The 17,181-nt window shown below is 48.2% G+C and overlaps 1 protein-coding gene across 6 annotated transcripts; it reads left to right on the plus strand.

Moving 5' to 3' along the window:
• Positions 1 to 310: 310 nt before the first annotated feature.
• On the plus strand, positions 311 to 9,084 carry DNAJB5 (DnaJ heat shock protein family (Hsp40) member B5). 6 transcript variants are annotated; one of them, XM_060609410.3, is made up of 5 exons: positions 311 to 1,535; positions 2,397 to 2,541; positions 4,896 to 5,140; positions 7,993 to 8,594; positions 8,733 to 9,084. In XM_060609410.3, the coding sequence occupies exons 1-5, from the start codon at positions 1,373 to 1,375 to the stop codon at positions 8,964 to 8,966; spliced, it is 1,389 nt and encodes a 462-aa protein (XP_060465393.3). In that variant the 5' UTR covers positions 311 to 1,372; the 3' UTR covers positions 8,967 to 9,084. The 6 variants fall into 6 exon arrangements, with proteins under 6 accessions (XP_060465393.3, XP_078292844.2, XP_078292845.1 ...); XM_078436718.2 differs by having other exon boundaries at positions 312 to 1,535; positions 2,400 to 2,541; XM_078436720.2 differs by lacking the exon at positions 2,397 to 2,541 and adding an exon at positions 2,086 to 2,340 and having other exon boundaries at positions 1,430 to 1,535.
• The last annotated feature ends 8,097 nt before the right edge of the window (positions 9,085 to 17,181 follow it).

Below are 17,181 nucleotides of genomic sequence, written 5' to 3' on the forward strand. Positions count from 1 at the left end.
TTCCAGCTCTATCCAGATTGTGTGAACTCATGGGTATCGGAACTGTTTCTGGGAAATGGCAAAGAAAGAGAGGTGAGAGCTTCTGCCCTGGCCCTTCTTTTGTCCTCAAACCCCCCAAGAACTCCTTTCCCCTCTTCACCCCCGGATTACCCCCTCCCCACCCCCGCTCCCTGTAGCACAGATGGGCCTGGGAGACAGTGACGTGGGCGCTAGGCACCGTGTCTGCTCAAGCGTCGGCTTCCGCTGGCTACCGCCTCCGCAGCCCTGCCTGCTCTGAACAGCGGGGACACTAGGGCTGAGATTTAATGGGGGGAAGGAGGGGGTTGGTATTGAGGTGGGAGATTCTGAGTGTGTTAAGGAAATCATGTGGAGCTGAGATGAAGGGTTAAGGGGGGAGCCAGGATTGGGGAGATCATGGGAGTCATAACAGATTAAGGCTACGATAAAACAGAAGATCATGGGGGGAAACAGGAGATATACCCAGCCAAGAAGAGGGGAAAGAAAGGGTGGGCTACAATTTGGGAACTCAAGAGGGAAGTGAGATGAAAGATTATAGAGAGAATGTTACTGAGGATTGTGGGGGTTGCTGGGGAGGGGCTGCTCATAAGGGAGGTGGTATTAGGGGATTATACAGAGGATGAAAAGGGGACTCAACGGGAATCGGGAATCGTGGAGGCGCTAAAATTGGGAAGAACTACCAGGTTACCAAGGAGAGAGGGGAAGCATGCTTAAATTCTGCATGCCTACTGGGTCTGTTTTGTTAGGTCACCTCAGGTCAGTGCCGGGTCAAGGTAAGGTAAAGCTAAATCAGGTCTGGTCGAGGTCAGTTTACAGTTCTGATGGAAGACAGGTAAGAAGGGGTGAACTTTTGACCCTGGTGGAGGGACTACACCTTCCAAAGTGCACTATTTGCTCCCCGACCCTCCTAAATGAAGAAAGGAAAGAATGCCGAGAGTCACCGCCAACTGGTAAGCAGTTTTCCTTTAAGGCTGTCTTTGACATTACACAGGTTCCAGAAGGTTCTCCCGGGATTTGAGCGGTGGCCAGTACGTCCCACCTTCTCAAACCCGAGATTGGACTAACATAGTTGCCCCCAGTCTCGGGTCTGAGCCCCACAGACCAACCAATAAAATCAAAGGGCGCGTGGAGTTGCCGCCCTCTGTCCCTTTCACCAATGACACGACGAGCTAGCGAAGAGGTGTGGTTGACTGATCCCAGAGCGCACCAATCAGACCGACACCAATCACTGCCTGGAATGTGTGCGCGTGTGGCCGGGTGACAGGGGCGGAGAATGGGCGGCTATCACCAAGGCACTCGCTGAAGGCTGTCCAATTACAAGGGAAGCTGAGTTGAGTGATGGGCAGACCGAGCAATGGGAGGCGCGGGGGCGGAGCCGTGGGGGCGGGTTCCCCGGCCCGCTGTCTGCGGCCGGCGGGCAGGCGACTCCTGTCCAGAGTGGAGGCGGCGGAGCCGGAGCCAGGGGAGGGGGCAGCGGCTGTCTGACGGACCGCGGTGGCGCCCGCAGCTCCTCACTGGTGAGGGCACCGAGCCAGGACTCAGGGGTCCCGGGAGCGGGGGCGTCGCGAAGCCAGTGGTCCTGGTGTCGGGGGGGGGGGGGGGTGAGGGAGACTGGGGGGAGCTGGGACACTGAAGGCCCATCGTTTCTTCTGCCGTGGTGGTGCGGGGACTGGGGTCTGCAAAGTGCTCGATGTCTGCGACCCTCTAACAGCGGGCAGCCAGAGCCTGAGCTGGGGGGAGGGTCGGGCCGGGTCGGATTGGGTTCCGTGGGCGGAGGCGTTTCTGGGCCAGCCCAGCCTGTCAGCGCCGGTGACATCACCGACCACCCTCCCCCGCCCGAGCCCCCTCCCCTCCCTTCCTCTCCGCTCCTCTCGGTTCCTCGCGGCGCCTTTTGTCCCGGCCGAGCTCTGCTCTGCCCCGCCCCTCCCCGCCTATCTGCGAGGGAGGAGACTCCGGGTCAATGACTTCATTGAGTAGGTTCTTGGGGATTGGGGTCGGATCCTCCCCGGAGAGAGAGGCGAGAGGAACTCACTGCCTCTCAGCCCCTCACAACCACACCTGGCACAGGTACACACGCTGCCACTCACAAGAGCACGCTTCCACTGCCAGCCTTACCGTCACACAGCCGTACAGCCATTCAGACATTGCTGCACCTGAGAGCAGGTGGCCGCCGGACCCTATTCCTTCATTCTCCACACCTGGGGATCAGGTCTAGCTCCTGCTGCACCGGACAGGCCTTGCTGGGCTAGTGCCTCTGAGAACCCGAGGAGGTGGCTTCCAGAGCTGCAGCTTTCCAAGCAGGCTCCGGTGGAGCGATCAGAGGTGAGGGGCTGGGCTGGGCATGTTTAAGCGCACAGTGCTCTCCTGCCCATCCCCAGCAGCACCCCCACTACAGGCCCGAGGAGCTTTCCGGAGCTTCCCACACTTCTGGGGAGAAGACTTCTTAGCCAGCTTGATGTTTAAAATTCAGCTGGAGCCCTTAAAACTTCGAGCGTGGACGCTGAATGGGTTTGTAAAGTTCCGGTAAGTCCCTCTGGAGAAGGGCACTCATATCCCTACCACATCAAATTCTCCACATCTCATCCCCCTTCATTGCCCACCATCATCCTCACCCCATCTGCATTACATGTAAGACCCTCCTACCTCACCCTTACATTTGAATGAATGGTACCCCTTATCATTCATCTCCTATACCAAACCCTTCAGGCATCCATCCATTTTCCACAAATATCTCTTCCAATATTTCAACTCTCTTCATCTCTCTCTTTCAACCCATTGGTAACCCATTTTCCACCTCAGCCATTTCTATTTGTCATCCCTTGTCCCCTTCCACCAATACTTCATTTTCTGTATCAACCATCTCCCCTCCCTATACACTCCTTGCTATTTCTCATTTTTCATTCCTGCCTCAACATTAACATCCTCTTCATTCTTCTCCATCAAAGGCAGTGCCATGCCATGGGGCTCCTTTGTCATTCCAACACGTGGCTTGTGGGTATGGGGAGGGAGGGAAAGAGGGAGGAAAGGAGAAGGAAAAAGGCAGTCCCCAAAAGAGCTTGCCCTGTGTCTGTGGAGGCAAGAGAATTATAGGTCCAGAACGGTTATCAGGTGAGTGCCAGGAAGGAAGTTGGCCTCATGAAGAGGTAATACAGGGACAGCAAGAGGAGGGTGAGAGCATTGGCAAGCCGCTCCACTTGCCCTCTGCCTAGAAGCTGCTATGGTTTTCTGGGGGCATCCTCTTGGTGTACTAGGGTTCCTTCCCAGTCCTAGGGTGGGCAGAGAAGGCGTGGGCTGAGGCAGAGATGGCAGACCACCCCCAGTTCCCTCTCAGACGGCTTTTACCGTTGCTTCCGAAAATGGCTGCCCACCCCCAGATGCTCTTCTCTCACTCTTCCAACCCCAGCTTCCCCCACCAGGCGTGACATGCTGGTAGGGGGAGAAGGGGGAGTACCCGCCTTTATGGAGCCTTCTCTTCGTCACAGTGAGGTGACTCCCAGAGCCATGAGTCAACTCAGCCACCTGCAACAGGCCCTGTGGGGGCAGGAGCTAGGGCCATTGTCCCTGCCTTCCTGGGGCCTTAAGTACAGCCCTCACTCCTGCCAGGAAGCCCTGTATACCTCACTGAAGCTGTGAGAGGCAGAAAAGCAGACTTCAGCGGTGGTTGCCAGCCCAGGACATTGCTAGAAAGACTCTGGTTTTCTGGGCTTGGTAGGGGTTGGCCAAGCCTCTGAAGGGCTAGAGAATGGCTTCTGGCCATCTCCCCAAATAGCCCAACTACAGGAAAGTCCCCTTCCCTTCATATCCACCACAGAGACAGTGGTGAAGGGAGATTAGGGTGAAAGAATTAGAGCCCTGTGTTTCTCCCTAAAAAAAAACCAAAAAAACAAAAAAACAAAAAAAAAACCCTGGTGTCTGGCTTAGAAGGGACTATCAGAGGAGTGTGGACCTGGCCCTGGGTCAGATCCTGAACCACAGGGCAGGTGAGGAAGGACTGGTAGGGAAGGTATTAAGGAAATGGTAATTAGTGCCTAAGTGTTCTAACAACTGAGGTTTAAAAAGGCCCTACCCCCAGGATGGTTTTGTTCACTAACACTAGTGCTTAGGTGGCACAGACATGTCTTCATACACATTTTGTGTGCAGACACTGGGAAATAAGTAAAGGGAACTGTTGCCCTTGTTGGAGGAAGGACAGTGTCATCCCCCCCTGCTAATAAGAGAGCTAGAAACGGCAGTTTCCAAAGGCTGTGAGTCATTCTCTCATCTGTCACACGTGAGGCTTAGCATAGTCTGGAAAGTAGGGACAGGGAGGCCTGGGGTCTTCAATAGCAGAGAGGACTCCGGGCACCTACACCCTGACTCAGCCTAGCTGGCCAGGACAACTGGCTAAAGACCTAGGACTGTCCCTAGTCCTGGGCCACTGCCCCAGCTGCCCTTAGCCTGGGCACCATGCCTGAGACATGGCGTAAAAGACCACGATGCTCAGGTGACCTCACCCAGTACACTGATCTTCGCCAGCTTCTGTGTGTGAGCCTGTCAGTCCATGGTGCCACCTCACACGGCAGGGCCTCTCAGGGGTCCTCAGTCTAGCCCAAGGACCTGGGCTTTAGCTGAGCCCCTAATAGGCCACAGCCCCCAGCTTCCTGCTGGGAAAATCTAGGAGCTGAGGAAAGAATCACAGAATCCTAGAATGTCAGAGCTGAAAGAGACCATCTAGTCCAAACCTTTCATTTTACTGATGGGGAGACAGGGGCCTACAGAACAGGCATGACCTGCTGAAAGTCACACAGTGAGTCATTTAGGGATTGCAGGATCATCAGGAGCAGGGCTGGGTCAAAAGGGAATAGGAGCTTCAAGGACTGGCCCTGGGTTTCTTTCAGAAACAAGGAGACAAGTGCCGGTCCAGTGGCTGTGATGGGAAAGGATTATTACAAGATTCTTGGGATCCCATCGGGAGCCAACGAGGATGAGATCAAGAAAGCCTACCGGAAGATGGCCTTGAAGTACCACCCAGACAAGAACAAAGAACCCAATGCTGAGGAGAAGTTTAAGGAGATTGCAGAGGCCTACGACGTGCTGAGTGACCCTAAGAAACGAGGCCTGTATGACCAGTATGGGGAGGAAGGTAAGAGAGCAGTGCTCCAGGCTGATGCTGGCCCCCTGTCCTTGTGTGGGGTGCTGGGTGACCCAGTTCTTGTAGCACGGAACTGGAGGCTGAGGAGGGGTGATGGAGGCAAGTGTTCTCCGCACTGACACCCAGAGGAGAGTAGAGACCACCACTCCCCAGCCTTGGCTTACATAGTTCTCCCTGCCTCTCTCTGCCCCTCTCCCTCCTCAAATTCAGGCCCTAGGGACGTCTGAAGTCCGAACCAGAGGCTTTCCCCCTCCCTTTTTTCCCTCCCAGCCTTATTAGTCCTGCCTGAAGTCCCTGCTGCTTCATTGGCTGCTAGGGAAGGTTAGGGAAAAGGCGTGTGTGCCTTGGCTCTCTGAGGAGAGAGCATTTACATTCATCAGCATAAAAGTTTGGCCCTTAAGCAGCCCGGGAATTAACCACTGGAGCTCTGATATAGAGAGATGATTCTCTCCTTCCCTGCCACTTCAGGCCAGCAGGACAGAGAGGGAGCTTTGCCTCCCTGAGGAAGTGGAAGGGATCCAAGGATGGAAGGGGAACTGCTGCTGGCATCTTGCCCCCTCCCTGACGTAGCTGGTGGCCAGGCACAGGGTGGCAGGAAAGGCCCAAATAAAGCCTCTGAGAGGGTGGCCCCTCCCAGTACATCCCACAGGCATGATGTAGCTGCTAATTCTGGGCCTGCCCCTCAGGGCCGCCTGCCACCCGCCAGCCACAGGCACCTGTCAGGCTATATTAAGAGACATTGTCACAGCTGAGGACTCTCCTTCCTAAGAGGAACTGCCCTTCCTGCCCAACAGCATCTACCTTTCTTCCACATTCTCCTCCTCCCTCTCCCCACTCTAGCCACAAAATTAGATAGTCTGATGATATGTGCGTACCTGCTACAGAGTAGATAGGTGCTCAAAAGAATGTTCTTTTCCTCCCCTCCTTGCTATGTATCCCATGCCCCTATCCTCTGCACACCCCAGTCCTCCCAAACCCCTCTTCTTATTCTCCATGCACTAATTCCTTCAGGTCTTCCCTGCTCACCTACTAGACTTGCCAACTCCTAGATTCACAGGCATCTGCTAGAATCTTTGGTATTCTCTCAGCTAAGAAATTTGTCTCTCTGGGATGGAGGGGTGGGAACAGTAGGGCTGGGAAGAGGGAAGCAGTGCAGATACCATGCCCCCATGTGACCTGTCTAGGAATTGCACTCTTTTCTCCACTTGGCCTCACCTTTGTTAGCTGGAGAGCTACCCAGAAACTTCATCCCTCCTGCATGACCAAGCCCAAGTGAAGGGTAAAGTTCAGCCTCTAAACCCAGACACTGGGTCCTAATGTCAATCTACATCCTAGGAGGTCTCCTAAGAATACAGCACAACCTTAAGGAGAAACCCAGGGGCCTGGGGCCTGGGTTAGGACAAGCGGCCTTGAAAATGTGGGTTATATTTCTGTCTGGCCTGCCCCTTCCCCAACAGCCAGCCAGAAGACTTGTGCACACAGACTTTGTGCACAACCCTGGCTAGGGTCAAGTTGCTCCCAGCATGAAAAAGGGGGTGGTGGTGACACAACAGGAGTCCCTACAGAGAAATTACCCCCTCCTGTTGTTATCAGTCCAATATCCCTCTCTTACTGAGCTCTGCCAGGCTTCTTGAACTTACCTGGTAATCAGACCCTCAAGAAAAGAAAAGAACAGACCCTGAGTCTTAGGGGAGGGATGAAGAGGCAGCTGCCACAAGTCTCTGAACTGCCTGCCACTTGGCCTTTCTAATGAAACCCAAATCTGTTCTTGCAGTCCCAGGAAATAAGAAGCTAATTTAATTTAGGCTTAGACTTCCACAGCCAATTGAAATTCTAGATAAAAAGCCTCAAAGAAAAGGGCCCCTTCCCCTAGCCTGGGCCCCACCCCAGAGTCTATATATTCTAGAGAAATTCTCAGTGTTAACCGCTTCCCTAACTCCTCCCCACACCCCCTAACACCACCACTACCATCTCCCCATGAAGGTTGCCTCCCACAATCTGAGCTCCTTAGACAGGACCTGGCTCCAGAGAGAGCAGCTATGGCCATTACCTGCAGTGGGCCTGCTCGTTCATGCATTTTGGTTGCTTTGACATTAGGTATGGGGTATAGGACTTGGTGTTAAGTCCAAGAAGCTCTGTTCCCATTGTGTTCTATGTCTGTCCGGTGTGTGAATGGCACCCCTGGAGTTGTACAATAGTGTGAGCTCTGAGTGTGGAAACAAAGCTCTTAAAAACTTTAATGAAATAGCTCCTCATCTCCAAGCTAATGAGCTTTCCTGCTTTTTGGGTCCCTCTTGATTTCCCATTTGGATAGGAGTCAGAAAAAAAAAAAAAGGGAACTATGGGTAGAAGCAGAATGAAAGCAGGCTTTCTCCTGGACTGTATCCCCACCTTATTTGGGACAGGTCACTTACTGGCTTCCTGTGTAGTCAAATCCTATCTGATTTTCCCTTGCTCTGTGTGTCTTTAGAGATAAACAAAGATTTGGGAGTCAAGTATGACTGTAGTGTGATCCCAAGCCGGCCACTCGAGGCTTTGTGAGACATGGGTACATGGAAGAGACTAGAGGACTACAAGTCCTGTTCTCCAAGTTTTCTACTTAGTTTTTATATCTATTGTAACTCAGCCTCTTGAACCTCATGATGTGCTTTATTATCAAACATATAATTAAGAATAAAAATTAATCTTGTCAGAGGTTTTCTTACTCTATTAGGCTAGCCCTCTCTGTGGAAGAGCGGTGGCTTCTTTCTCTAGGCCCATGAACTGGGGGGTAGAGGGCAGGGGGTGGAGATTGGAGTGGGGCCAGGACCAGCCACACTATCCCTAACTTCTCCTCCCTCCAGGCCTGAAGACCGGCGGTGGTTCATCAGGTGGCTCCAGTGGCTCCTTTCACTACACCTTTCACGGGGACCCCCACGCCACCTTTGCCTCCTTCTTTGGTGGCTCCAACCCCTTCGATATCTTCTTTGCCAGCAGCCGTTCCACTAGACCCTTCAGTGGCTTTGACCCAGATGACATGGATGTGGATGAAGATGAGGATCCATTTGGCGCCTTTGGCCGCTTTGGCTTCAATGGGCTGAGTAGGGGCCCAAGGCGGGCCCCCGAACCACTATACCCTCGGCGCAAGGTGCAGGACCCACCTGTGGTACATGAGCTGCGGGTGTCCCTGGAGGAGATCTACCACGGCTCCACCAAGCGCATGAAGATCACAAGGCGGCGCCTCAACCCTGATGGGCGAACTGTGCGTACCGAGGACAAGATCCTGCACATTGTCATCAAGCGTGGCTGGAAGGAAGGCACCAAGATCACCTTCCCCAAAGAAGGTGATGCCACACCTGACAACATCCCTGCTGACATTGTCTTTGTGCTCAAAGACAAGCCCCACGCACACTTCCGTCGAGATGGCACCAATGTGCTCTACAGTGCCCTGATCAGCCTCAAGGAGGTAGGGCCTGGGTCAGGTTGTGTGTGTATGTGTTGGGGGCAGGGGAGAATAATGGGGACATTCTTTCCTCACTTCAATCTTTTCCTCCCTTCCCACTCAACCCCCCATTTTCCTCACTCTCTACCTCATTTTCCCCAGGCGCTGTGTGGCTGCACTGTGAACATTCCCACTATTGATGGCCGGGTGATCCCATTACCCTGCAATGACGTCATCAAGCCAGGCACCGTGAAGAGACTCCGTGGGGAGGGCCTTCCTTTCCCCAAGGTGCCCACCCAGCGAGGAGACCTCATTGTCGAGTTCAAAGTTCGCTTCCCAGACAGATTAACACCACAGACACGACAGATCCTTAAGCAGCACCTACCCTGTTCCTAGGCTCTGCCCAAGCCAGCCCAGAGTCTACCACAGCAATACCCCCTACACTCACCCACTCAATGTGCACCCAGCTTGATGTCCACTGGACACTGGCAACTTTTTCTAAAATGCAAAAAAAAAAAAAAAAAAAAAAAGCCACTGGATTTCAGGAAAATGTTCCTGTCCCTGACCCCTTTCAGAGCTGGGCTGCCTTGGGGAAGTGGGTGGGAGGTGGGGAGAGCTAGCCCAGGCCAGGGGTCAATTTTCATGTCACTAGTTTCAAATCCAGTTCCCACTCCAGTGGCTGGAGAGTGACCTGAGTGCTACTTGAAGATACAGAGATTCCTTGTCCATGCCTGTAAATAGCATGTCCTCTTACCCCTCTCAGCTTTGCTAATACATCTCCTCTCCCTTCTCTCCAGCTTCCTCCCAGTGGCAGAGGAAGAAGATAGAAAGGACACTGCTTTCCCACCCCAGCCCCACCCCTAGGTCCACAGTGTCTAAGGTTAATGCACACATATTCATACACACGAAGCACTCACCTAGAGCTGTGCCTCTCCAGAGTTAAGAAGGGAAGGTCCGTAACCCATGAACCGGGCCACTGAGCACGAGACACTTTTCATTAGGGCCGGGAAGGTGAATGGGGGCTTGGCAGCCTCCCTGAGAGCCCCCCACACTACCCAGATCTCCCTGCTGCTCTCAGGAGTTTGCAGGGGTGGAGGGAGGGGAAGAGGGCCTGCTGTATTAAGGCTAAGAGGTAGGGGGCAGGGTCCATCCCCCAGCCTTCATCAGGAAGGGAAAGGGCTTTGGGGTCAGATGACAGCTATTCCCCACCAAGAGATTCAGGGTCACAGGTTTCTCCCCACACCTCTGAACTCAGGGCCTAGCCACCCTCAAACTTCCAAATCCCATTTTTGTGATACGTGAAGCTACTTATTTCTTACCCTTCATGGAGGCTGTGTGGGGAATTTCTAGCCCTTTAATGCCTGTGTGACCCCACCCCACTCCCACAATTGTATAAAGGTCAAGTAGTGAAGGAGCTAGGGGAAGACTGCTTCAGCCAGGTCCTGGGGTGGGGTCTTTAGGTTTTCTCACTTTGACAAGCCCCTGAATGTTTTTATAGTAGTTTTTTTTGTATTTTTTTGTAATGACAGTATTATGGAAAAAAAAATAAAGTATTTTAAAAATAAGGCATCTGAGCAGGAGCAATGAACCTGGGATGGGGGCAGGTGTGAAGTGCCATTCAACTTCCCTCCAGGGCCCTGGTTACCTCTGAGAACTCCAGGCGGTTCTTCAATATAAGGTGGAGCTGACTCCTTCCTCTAAGCCTAGGCTCATGGGATTTCTAATTTTTTTTTAATGTTTATTTATTTTTGAGAGAGAGAATGTGAGAAGGGGAGGGGAGGAGAGAGAGGGAGACACAGAATCTGAAGCAGAGTCCAGGCTCAGAGCCTGATGTGGGGTTTGAACTCATGAATGGTGAGATCATGACCTGAGCTGGAGTTGGACACTTAACCACCTGAGCCACCCAGGCTCCCCAAGGCTCATGAGATTTCTAAAACATATACCCCAAACACAACAGAGACAGAAGATACCACTCAGCTATTAGCAGAAACAAATCTATTTAGAATGAATAAATATCCTTTGTTGGATATTTGAAGGATATGCTAGCATGAGAACTAATAATTTTCTCTACATAGACTGGAATTTTCTTTTGAGAAAAATTGTCCTCCTGGGAGGCAATGGAGGGAAGACTTTCTGGCTAACTAGAAGAGATACATCCCCAAAGACAGAGCCTGGGGCAGTGGAAAGAGTGGCTTGAGGTACTTGGCATCTTTGGCCCACGCTGACAGGGCCTGGCTGGGGATGCAGGCTTCCTGAAAGGCAGGAGCACTGTTGCTGATCCTTAAATCTTACAACTTTCTGGGGATATCTGTCCTTGTCTCTGAAATATCTATCCCTGCTGAGACAACTCTGATAGGGCCTGCATGATACATTTGTTACTTTCCTTGGACTGGGTAAGGAGGAGCCCTATAGTCACAGAAATGCCCATCTGTAGGCTATGCCTGGGCCTAGACTTTCTACTGGTGCTGACTTTCCTCCATGCCTGAGCCCCAGATCCTTCTCTAAGATCAAGCCCACAAGAACCATGCCCTCCTGAGCTTCAGTGTCCTCAGTGCCATGAAGGCATCTCTGCCTTCACCTGGGCCTGGGCTCCATACAGAGGCTAACACCAACTACGCTTTAAGAGGGAACTTCTGCCCTTGATTTTCTCCTGGGACAATGCCAGTGAGGGAAAAAAGCTCCTCATCATTTTACCTAAAGTACTTTGGTGAGGAGCCTATTCCTTCCAGTGAAGAAATCAAGGGTTCTTGCTCACAAGAGTGTCTGCTAATTTCCTGGCCCCAGGTGGGAGATCCCCAATCCTGCATCTTCTACTCCTTGCTTTCTTGTTTTGGGTCCCATAGGTTGTCTTTCTCTTCACTTGGGGCTAAATTATTATCCTGGCCCTTTCCTCAGGCCTCAAGTTTTGGGATCCAGGTGTTCTCAGCCAGACTGCTTCCTTCCTCTGGCCTCAGTGTGTTCATAGAAGACTTGGGAAGCTGTCATATCTCCACTGAGCCCTCTCTGGGATGGGCCTATGAGTCCTTAGAAGCCAGGCTATGTGAGGCCAGGGTCATTTCCATGAGAAATCCCTGAAGCTGGCTCTGCAACTCTACTTGCAGTTGCACCTTTCCCTTCTTGGAGGCTGCATGAGGTATTTGTGGTACTTTAATGCCTGTATAATCCTCTACTCACACACACACACACACAGACACAGACACCTATATAAAAGTCAAGGTAGTAAAGAAAGTAGGGGAAAAATTAGCCAGGTCCTGGGGAGGTGGGTCTTTACTGGGTCTTCTCACTTTGAGAAGCTTCTGAATCCTTTTAAAGTAGTGTGGGGTGTGTGTGTGTGTGTGTGTGTGTGTGTGTGTGTGTGTGTAATTTTGTAATGACAGTACTGTGACCTTACTTTGCTCATTTGTATGACAACAATATATTCTTTAAGGTTTGGCTATCCTGAATTTTGAGCAACCAGTACTCTTGGTGGTAGGGACCATTTCTTGGTCACTGGAGCTCTTTGACCACTCAGACATTTAGCTTCTGGGCATCTCCCAGCTCATTGACTCTCAGAACATCTTCAGATTGTGACTTAGCAGCTGGCATCTTATTGGACTTCACTATCTTCCTGGACTATCTGGCCCTTGAAGGAATCCCTAAATTAGTATCCAATATCCTTTCCCTAAAGTAGAAACTCCAACAAGATGCTCTCTTTAGCGATGATCCCTTCCAGACACTCTTCTCTCTGTTCTCTACCTCTGGGGCACTGCTCCTCCATGGCTGGAGTCTGTTGGTGTACAACTCCGCTCGGATCCCTTGGGTCATGTCCTGCCATCATTTGGAAGTGACTCAGGACTGCCTCTCTTGCTCCCCATACAGTTACATTGTGCCACGATTTGTCCATGATGATGGGCAAAAGTTCGTCTGCTCTTCTTCTTGGACTGGGGTCCTGTGTGAACCATGACCAACATCTCAGGGCCCTCTGGTTTCCTTGCTCTCAGCTGAGGGGGCAGGAAAAGGACTATCCAAGGTAGAAACTGAATTTTTTGTGATCAGCCTGTCCTCTGACCTGCACAATGGCTTCTTTCAAATTGCTATGCAACCTTGACTTAGCTATCCCCAAAACACGGGTGGCTGAGAGAGAAAAGTGGATCAGAGAAGAAACCATAATTGGGTGTTTATTAACTTAACAGTTATATGGATTCAAGGACCTGGTGAGGTAAGCACACACAAAACTATAAAACCTGGGCTCCATAGTGCTTATCTAATGCCTAGATCAAGGAAGGGAAGCTTCCAAGAGGTATTCAGGCAGTGTTCCTGATTCATTGAGGGTACTAAATTTCCAGTTCCCAAGTGACTATAAAGACTTCCCAGGAGGGGACAATGTATAATTGGCAGCAAGCCATGAGCAATACATACCTAGACACACAATAAAACCACTGTGATAGACCTGCCCCAGCTTTCTGTCCAAGTAAACTAAGGCATTTTCCAGTTGTTTCCAATCTATGTTCTCTTTTGAACACATTGATAAGTCATTTTCTGACCATTTCTCTGAATGACTCATCAAGTCACTCTTTATCTCCTCTGCAGAATCAGCTCCCAAAGCCTTCATGGGGTAGCTTTCTGAATTCCTTGATAGGTAACAATTGGGGCCTTTCTTCAAACTATGCCTCAGACTCTTCCCTTGGTCATTCCATAACTGGAACTTTACTGGGCCCCTCCCATAAAAACTTCCTGGGTGTCACAATCCAATCTTTCTTAGATCCTTGCTGCTTTGGCTCATAAACACAGAGGGCTGCGAAAGCCTTATATTGTTCCTTAGCTGGGATTTGTCCATTGGTTGCCACAAGACTGCATCAATACCAGAGACTCTTGGATCTTGCAAGCCAAGACCCACCAGTACACCCATGGGACTCTTTCAAAGGTGGTGCTTTAGCTGGTTCCAAGTATTATTACTTACAGGACATTCTCTAGGAAGAATGGAAACTAGCACATAGGACTGGGAGGCCAGACTGTATTGAAGAAGGTTAAAACTCACACATTTTCAAACTACTTCTGTAACAGGTATTCTATTTCAGTTGGGGTGAGATATTGTCCTTCATACTGCGTCCTAGGAAAGGATACTCCAGATACCCTAATCTGGGGTGGAGAAGAAGGTAGTAGGAGTGGGAATAAGGATTAAAGTTTGGCCTGAGGTAGGGCTGGTAATGAAGCAGGATTCAGGACTGGGAAGCAGTAGGGAATCTTTTGCCTGAATTTGAACTGAGGGGCAGAGGAATGGGCATTAGAAACTATACTGCATAAAACAAAGGGAGACTCCAGTGGGGAACAACCACCAGAGACCAGGACAGTAGCCACAAGGGACTAACTGTGCAGAGAGGAGAAAGCCTAAGATAGCTGCCTCCATTTATGCTGCAATGATTCCCCACCAGATTTGAGAATGTGGGAGCTGCTGAAGACTGTGCAGTTGCTCTTGTTTATCTTCAGTGATCCACAATAGTTGGTAGCCTACGGTGTCCTGCATGTCAGCAAGTGACTCAAAAATAATCTCAGAAGAATATAAACATATATCCCCTTAGCAAAAACTAGGAGACTCATTGGTTCCAGTGATTTAATGAAACCCCTGTCCAATCATTGACTGATCACTAAGTTAACCAAGCAGAGACTTGAGTGATCACACACAAAACAAAAAGGGGCACTCAGTCGGTTGAGCATCTGACTTCAGATCAGGTCATGATCTCACAGCTCATGGGTTCAAGCCATGTGTCGGGCTCTGTGCTGACAGCTCAGTACCTGGAACCTGCTTTGGATTCTTCCTCTGCCCCACCTCCATTGCATGTGCACATACTTGTCTCTCTCTCTCTCTAAGGAAAAAAAAAAGTAACCCTGAGGAAGCCCAGACATCAAACTTACTAGACAAACACTAAATCAGCTGTTTAAAATAAGTTCAAAGAAAACTATGTCTTAAAAAAATGAATGGAAAGTATAAAAACAATGCCTCACCAAATAGATATTGTCAAGAAAGAGATAGAAATTACTTTTAAAAATATAACCAAATAGATATTCTGGAGTTGAAAAGTACAATAAATGAAATGAAAATTTCAATAAAAGTTCAAGAGCAGATCTGAGAAGGTGGAAGAAAAACTAATGAATTTAAAGATAAATTGATTGGGATTATGCAATGTGAGGAGCAGGAAAAAAAGAAAGAATAAAAATGAAAAGAGCCTAGGAGACCTGTGGGACACCATCAAGAATAACAATATACAAATAATAGGAATCCCAAAAAGAGGTGGGGCATGGGCGGGGGCAGAAATAATATCTGGAGAAACAATGGCCTGAAATCACCCACTTTGACTGAAAGACTAGTCTACATATCCAAGAAGCTCAACAAATTCCAAACAGGATGAACACAAAGAGATCCACACTTACACATATCATAATCAAACTGTCAAAAGACAAAACAAAAAGAGAATCTTTTAAGAGGCAAGAGAAAAGTGACTCATCATGCACAAGGAATCCTCAATAAGGTTTAACAGCTGATTTCTCATCAAAAGCCATGAAGGCCAGAAGGAATTGGTTGACATACTCAAGTTCTGGAAGAAAAATTCCATACTCACCTAATCTATCCAACAAAAACGAAGGAGAAATCAAGACCAGATAAACAAAAACTGAGAATCCATTGCTAGAAAATCTTACCTACAAAAAATAGTAATGGGAGTCTGTCAGGCTAAAATAAAGGAAACTAGACAGTAACTCAAATCCACATAAAGAAATAAAAAGCACTGGTAAAAGTAACAACAAAGGAAAATATGAAAGATACTATAAATGCATATTTATAACTCTTTTCTTCTTTGGATTTAAAAGATGCCTGCATAAAGCATAATAATAAATCTGTGTTGATGAATGAGAGCACAAAGGAGGGAAAAGAAAATGAAACTAGGAGCAAAGCTTATAGAAGCAAACTATGTAGGAGCAAACTAGATTGTCATAAATTAAGATTTATTAAGATAAAGCTAAGAAAATAAGATGAAAGATAAGATTTATTAGGATAAATTAATAAATATAAATTATGATAATTTTTACACCCAGGGCAACCACTAAGAAAATAATTCAAAAATATAGTAAAAGAAACAACAAGGTCATTAAAATGGCATACCAGAAGTATCAATTTAACAAAAAAAGGAAGCAGTAATGGAGTAACTGAGAAACAAAAAACCATAAGAAATATGAAATGCTAACAGGAAAATTGTAGACATAAATCCTAGTACCACTAATTACTCTCCAATTAAAAGGCAAACACTGGAAACATAGATTAAAAATACATGACCCAACTGTATATACTATCTACAAGAGGCAAAGTTTTGCATTTAAAAACACAAGCTAAGGGATGCCTGGAGGACTCACTCAGTTTAGCATCCAGCTCCTGATTTTGGCTGAGGTCATGATCTCAGGGTAGTGGGATTAAGCCCCAAATCAGACTCTGCACTGAGTGTGGAGCTTGCTTGGGATTCTCCCTCTCTCCTTATGCCCTTCTCCCCCTGATCATGCCCTCTCTCTCTCCCTCTCTCTTTCTCACTAAAAAAAAAAGTAAACATATTGAAAAAGATATATTGTGCAGACCATAACCAAAAGAAAGCTATAATGAGGCAATATTAATATCAGAAAAAATAGACTTTGAAAGAAAAATTTTTACAAGAGACAAAAAAGGGGTATTTTATAATGATAAAAAATTAATCCATTAGGAAGATAAAACAATTATAAATTTTTTAATGTTTATTTATTATTGAGAGACAGAGAGAGACAGAGCATGAGCGTGGGAGGGGCAGAGAGGAGGAGACACAGAATCCGAAGCAGGCTCCAGGCTCCAGGGCTCCAACCCACAAACTGGGAGATCATGACCTGAGCAGAAGTTGGACGCTTAAACAACTGAGTCACCCAGGCACCCTGAAGATAAAACAATTATAAATATATATGCATCTAACAAAGAACTTCCAAAACATAAAGCAAAAAATGACATAACTGAAGAGAGAAATGGACAATTCATAAAAAAATAATTGGAAATGTCAATACTCCACTTTTTTTCAATACTCCACTTTCAACAATGTGTAAAAACAACCATGCCAAAGATTAACAAGGAAATAGAAGACTTAAAAAATAGTATAAATCACCTAGACCTAAGAGACATCTATAGAGCATTCCATCCAATGATAGCAAAATACACATTCTTTTCAAGTATGCATGAAACATTCTCCAAGTTAGACCATAGGCTAAGCCTTAAAACAAGAATTGATAAGCTTAAAAGGAATGAAATCATACCAAGTATTTTCTGTGATCACAATAGAATGAAAGAAATCACTATGAGAAGGGAATCTGGGAAAATTATAAATAGATAGAAATTAAACAACACCCATTGAAATAACCAATGTATTGAAGAAAAAATCACAAGGTAAATTAGAAAATACTTAGAGGCAAATAAAAAAATATCAAAACTTATGGGATGGAATGAAAGCAGTGCTCGGAGGGAAATTTATATCTGTAAATACATTTTCAAAATTTTTCAAATCAACAACCTAACTTTATATCTTAGAACTAAGCTAGATAAAGAAGAGGAGGAGGGCACCTGGGTGGCTCA

This window comes from Panthera onca, chromosome D4, assembly GCF_046562875.1.
Source record: "Panthera onca isolate mPanOnc1 chromosome D4, mPanOnc1 haplotype 2, whole genome shotgun sequence".
Lineage (NCBI taxonomy): Eukaryota > Metazoa > Chordata > Mammalia > Carnivora > Felidae > Panthera > Panthera onca.

What these genes read in the sequence shown, in the direction of transcription:
- DNAJB5 (XM_060609410.3), top strand. Translation starts at nt 1,373, where the DNA reads ATGGGAGGCGCGGGGGCGGAGCCGTGGGGGCGGGTTCCCCGGCCCGCT. An exon ending in GCGCCCGCAGCTCCTCACTG is followed by an intron (nt 1,536 to 2,396) that starts GTGAGGGCACCG and finishes GCCCATCCCCAG; the next exon opens with CAGCACCCCCACTACAGGCC. An exon ending in TGACCAGTATGGGGAGGAAG is followed by an intron (nt 5,141 to 7,992) that starts GTAAGAGAGCAG and finishes TCCTCCCTCCAG; the next exon opens with GCCTGAAGACCGGCGGTGGT.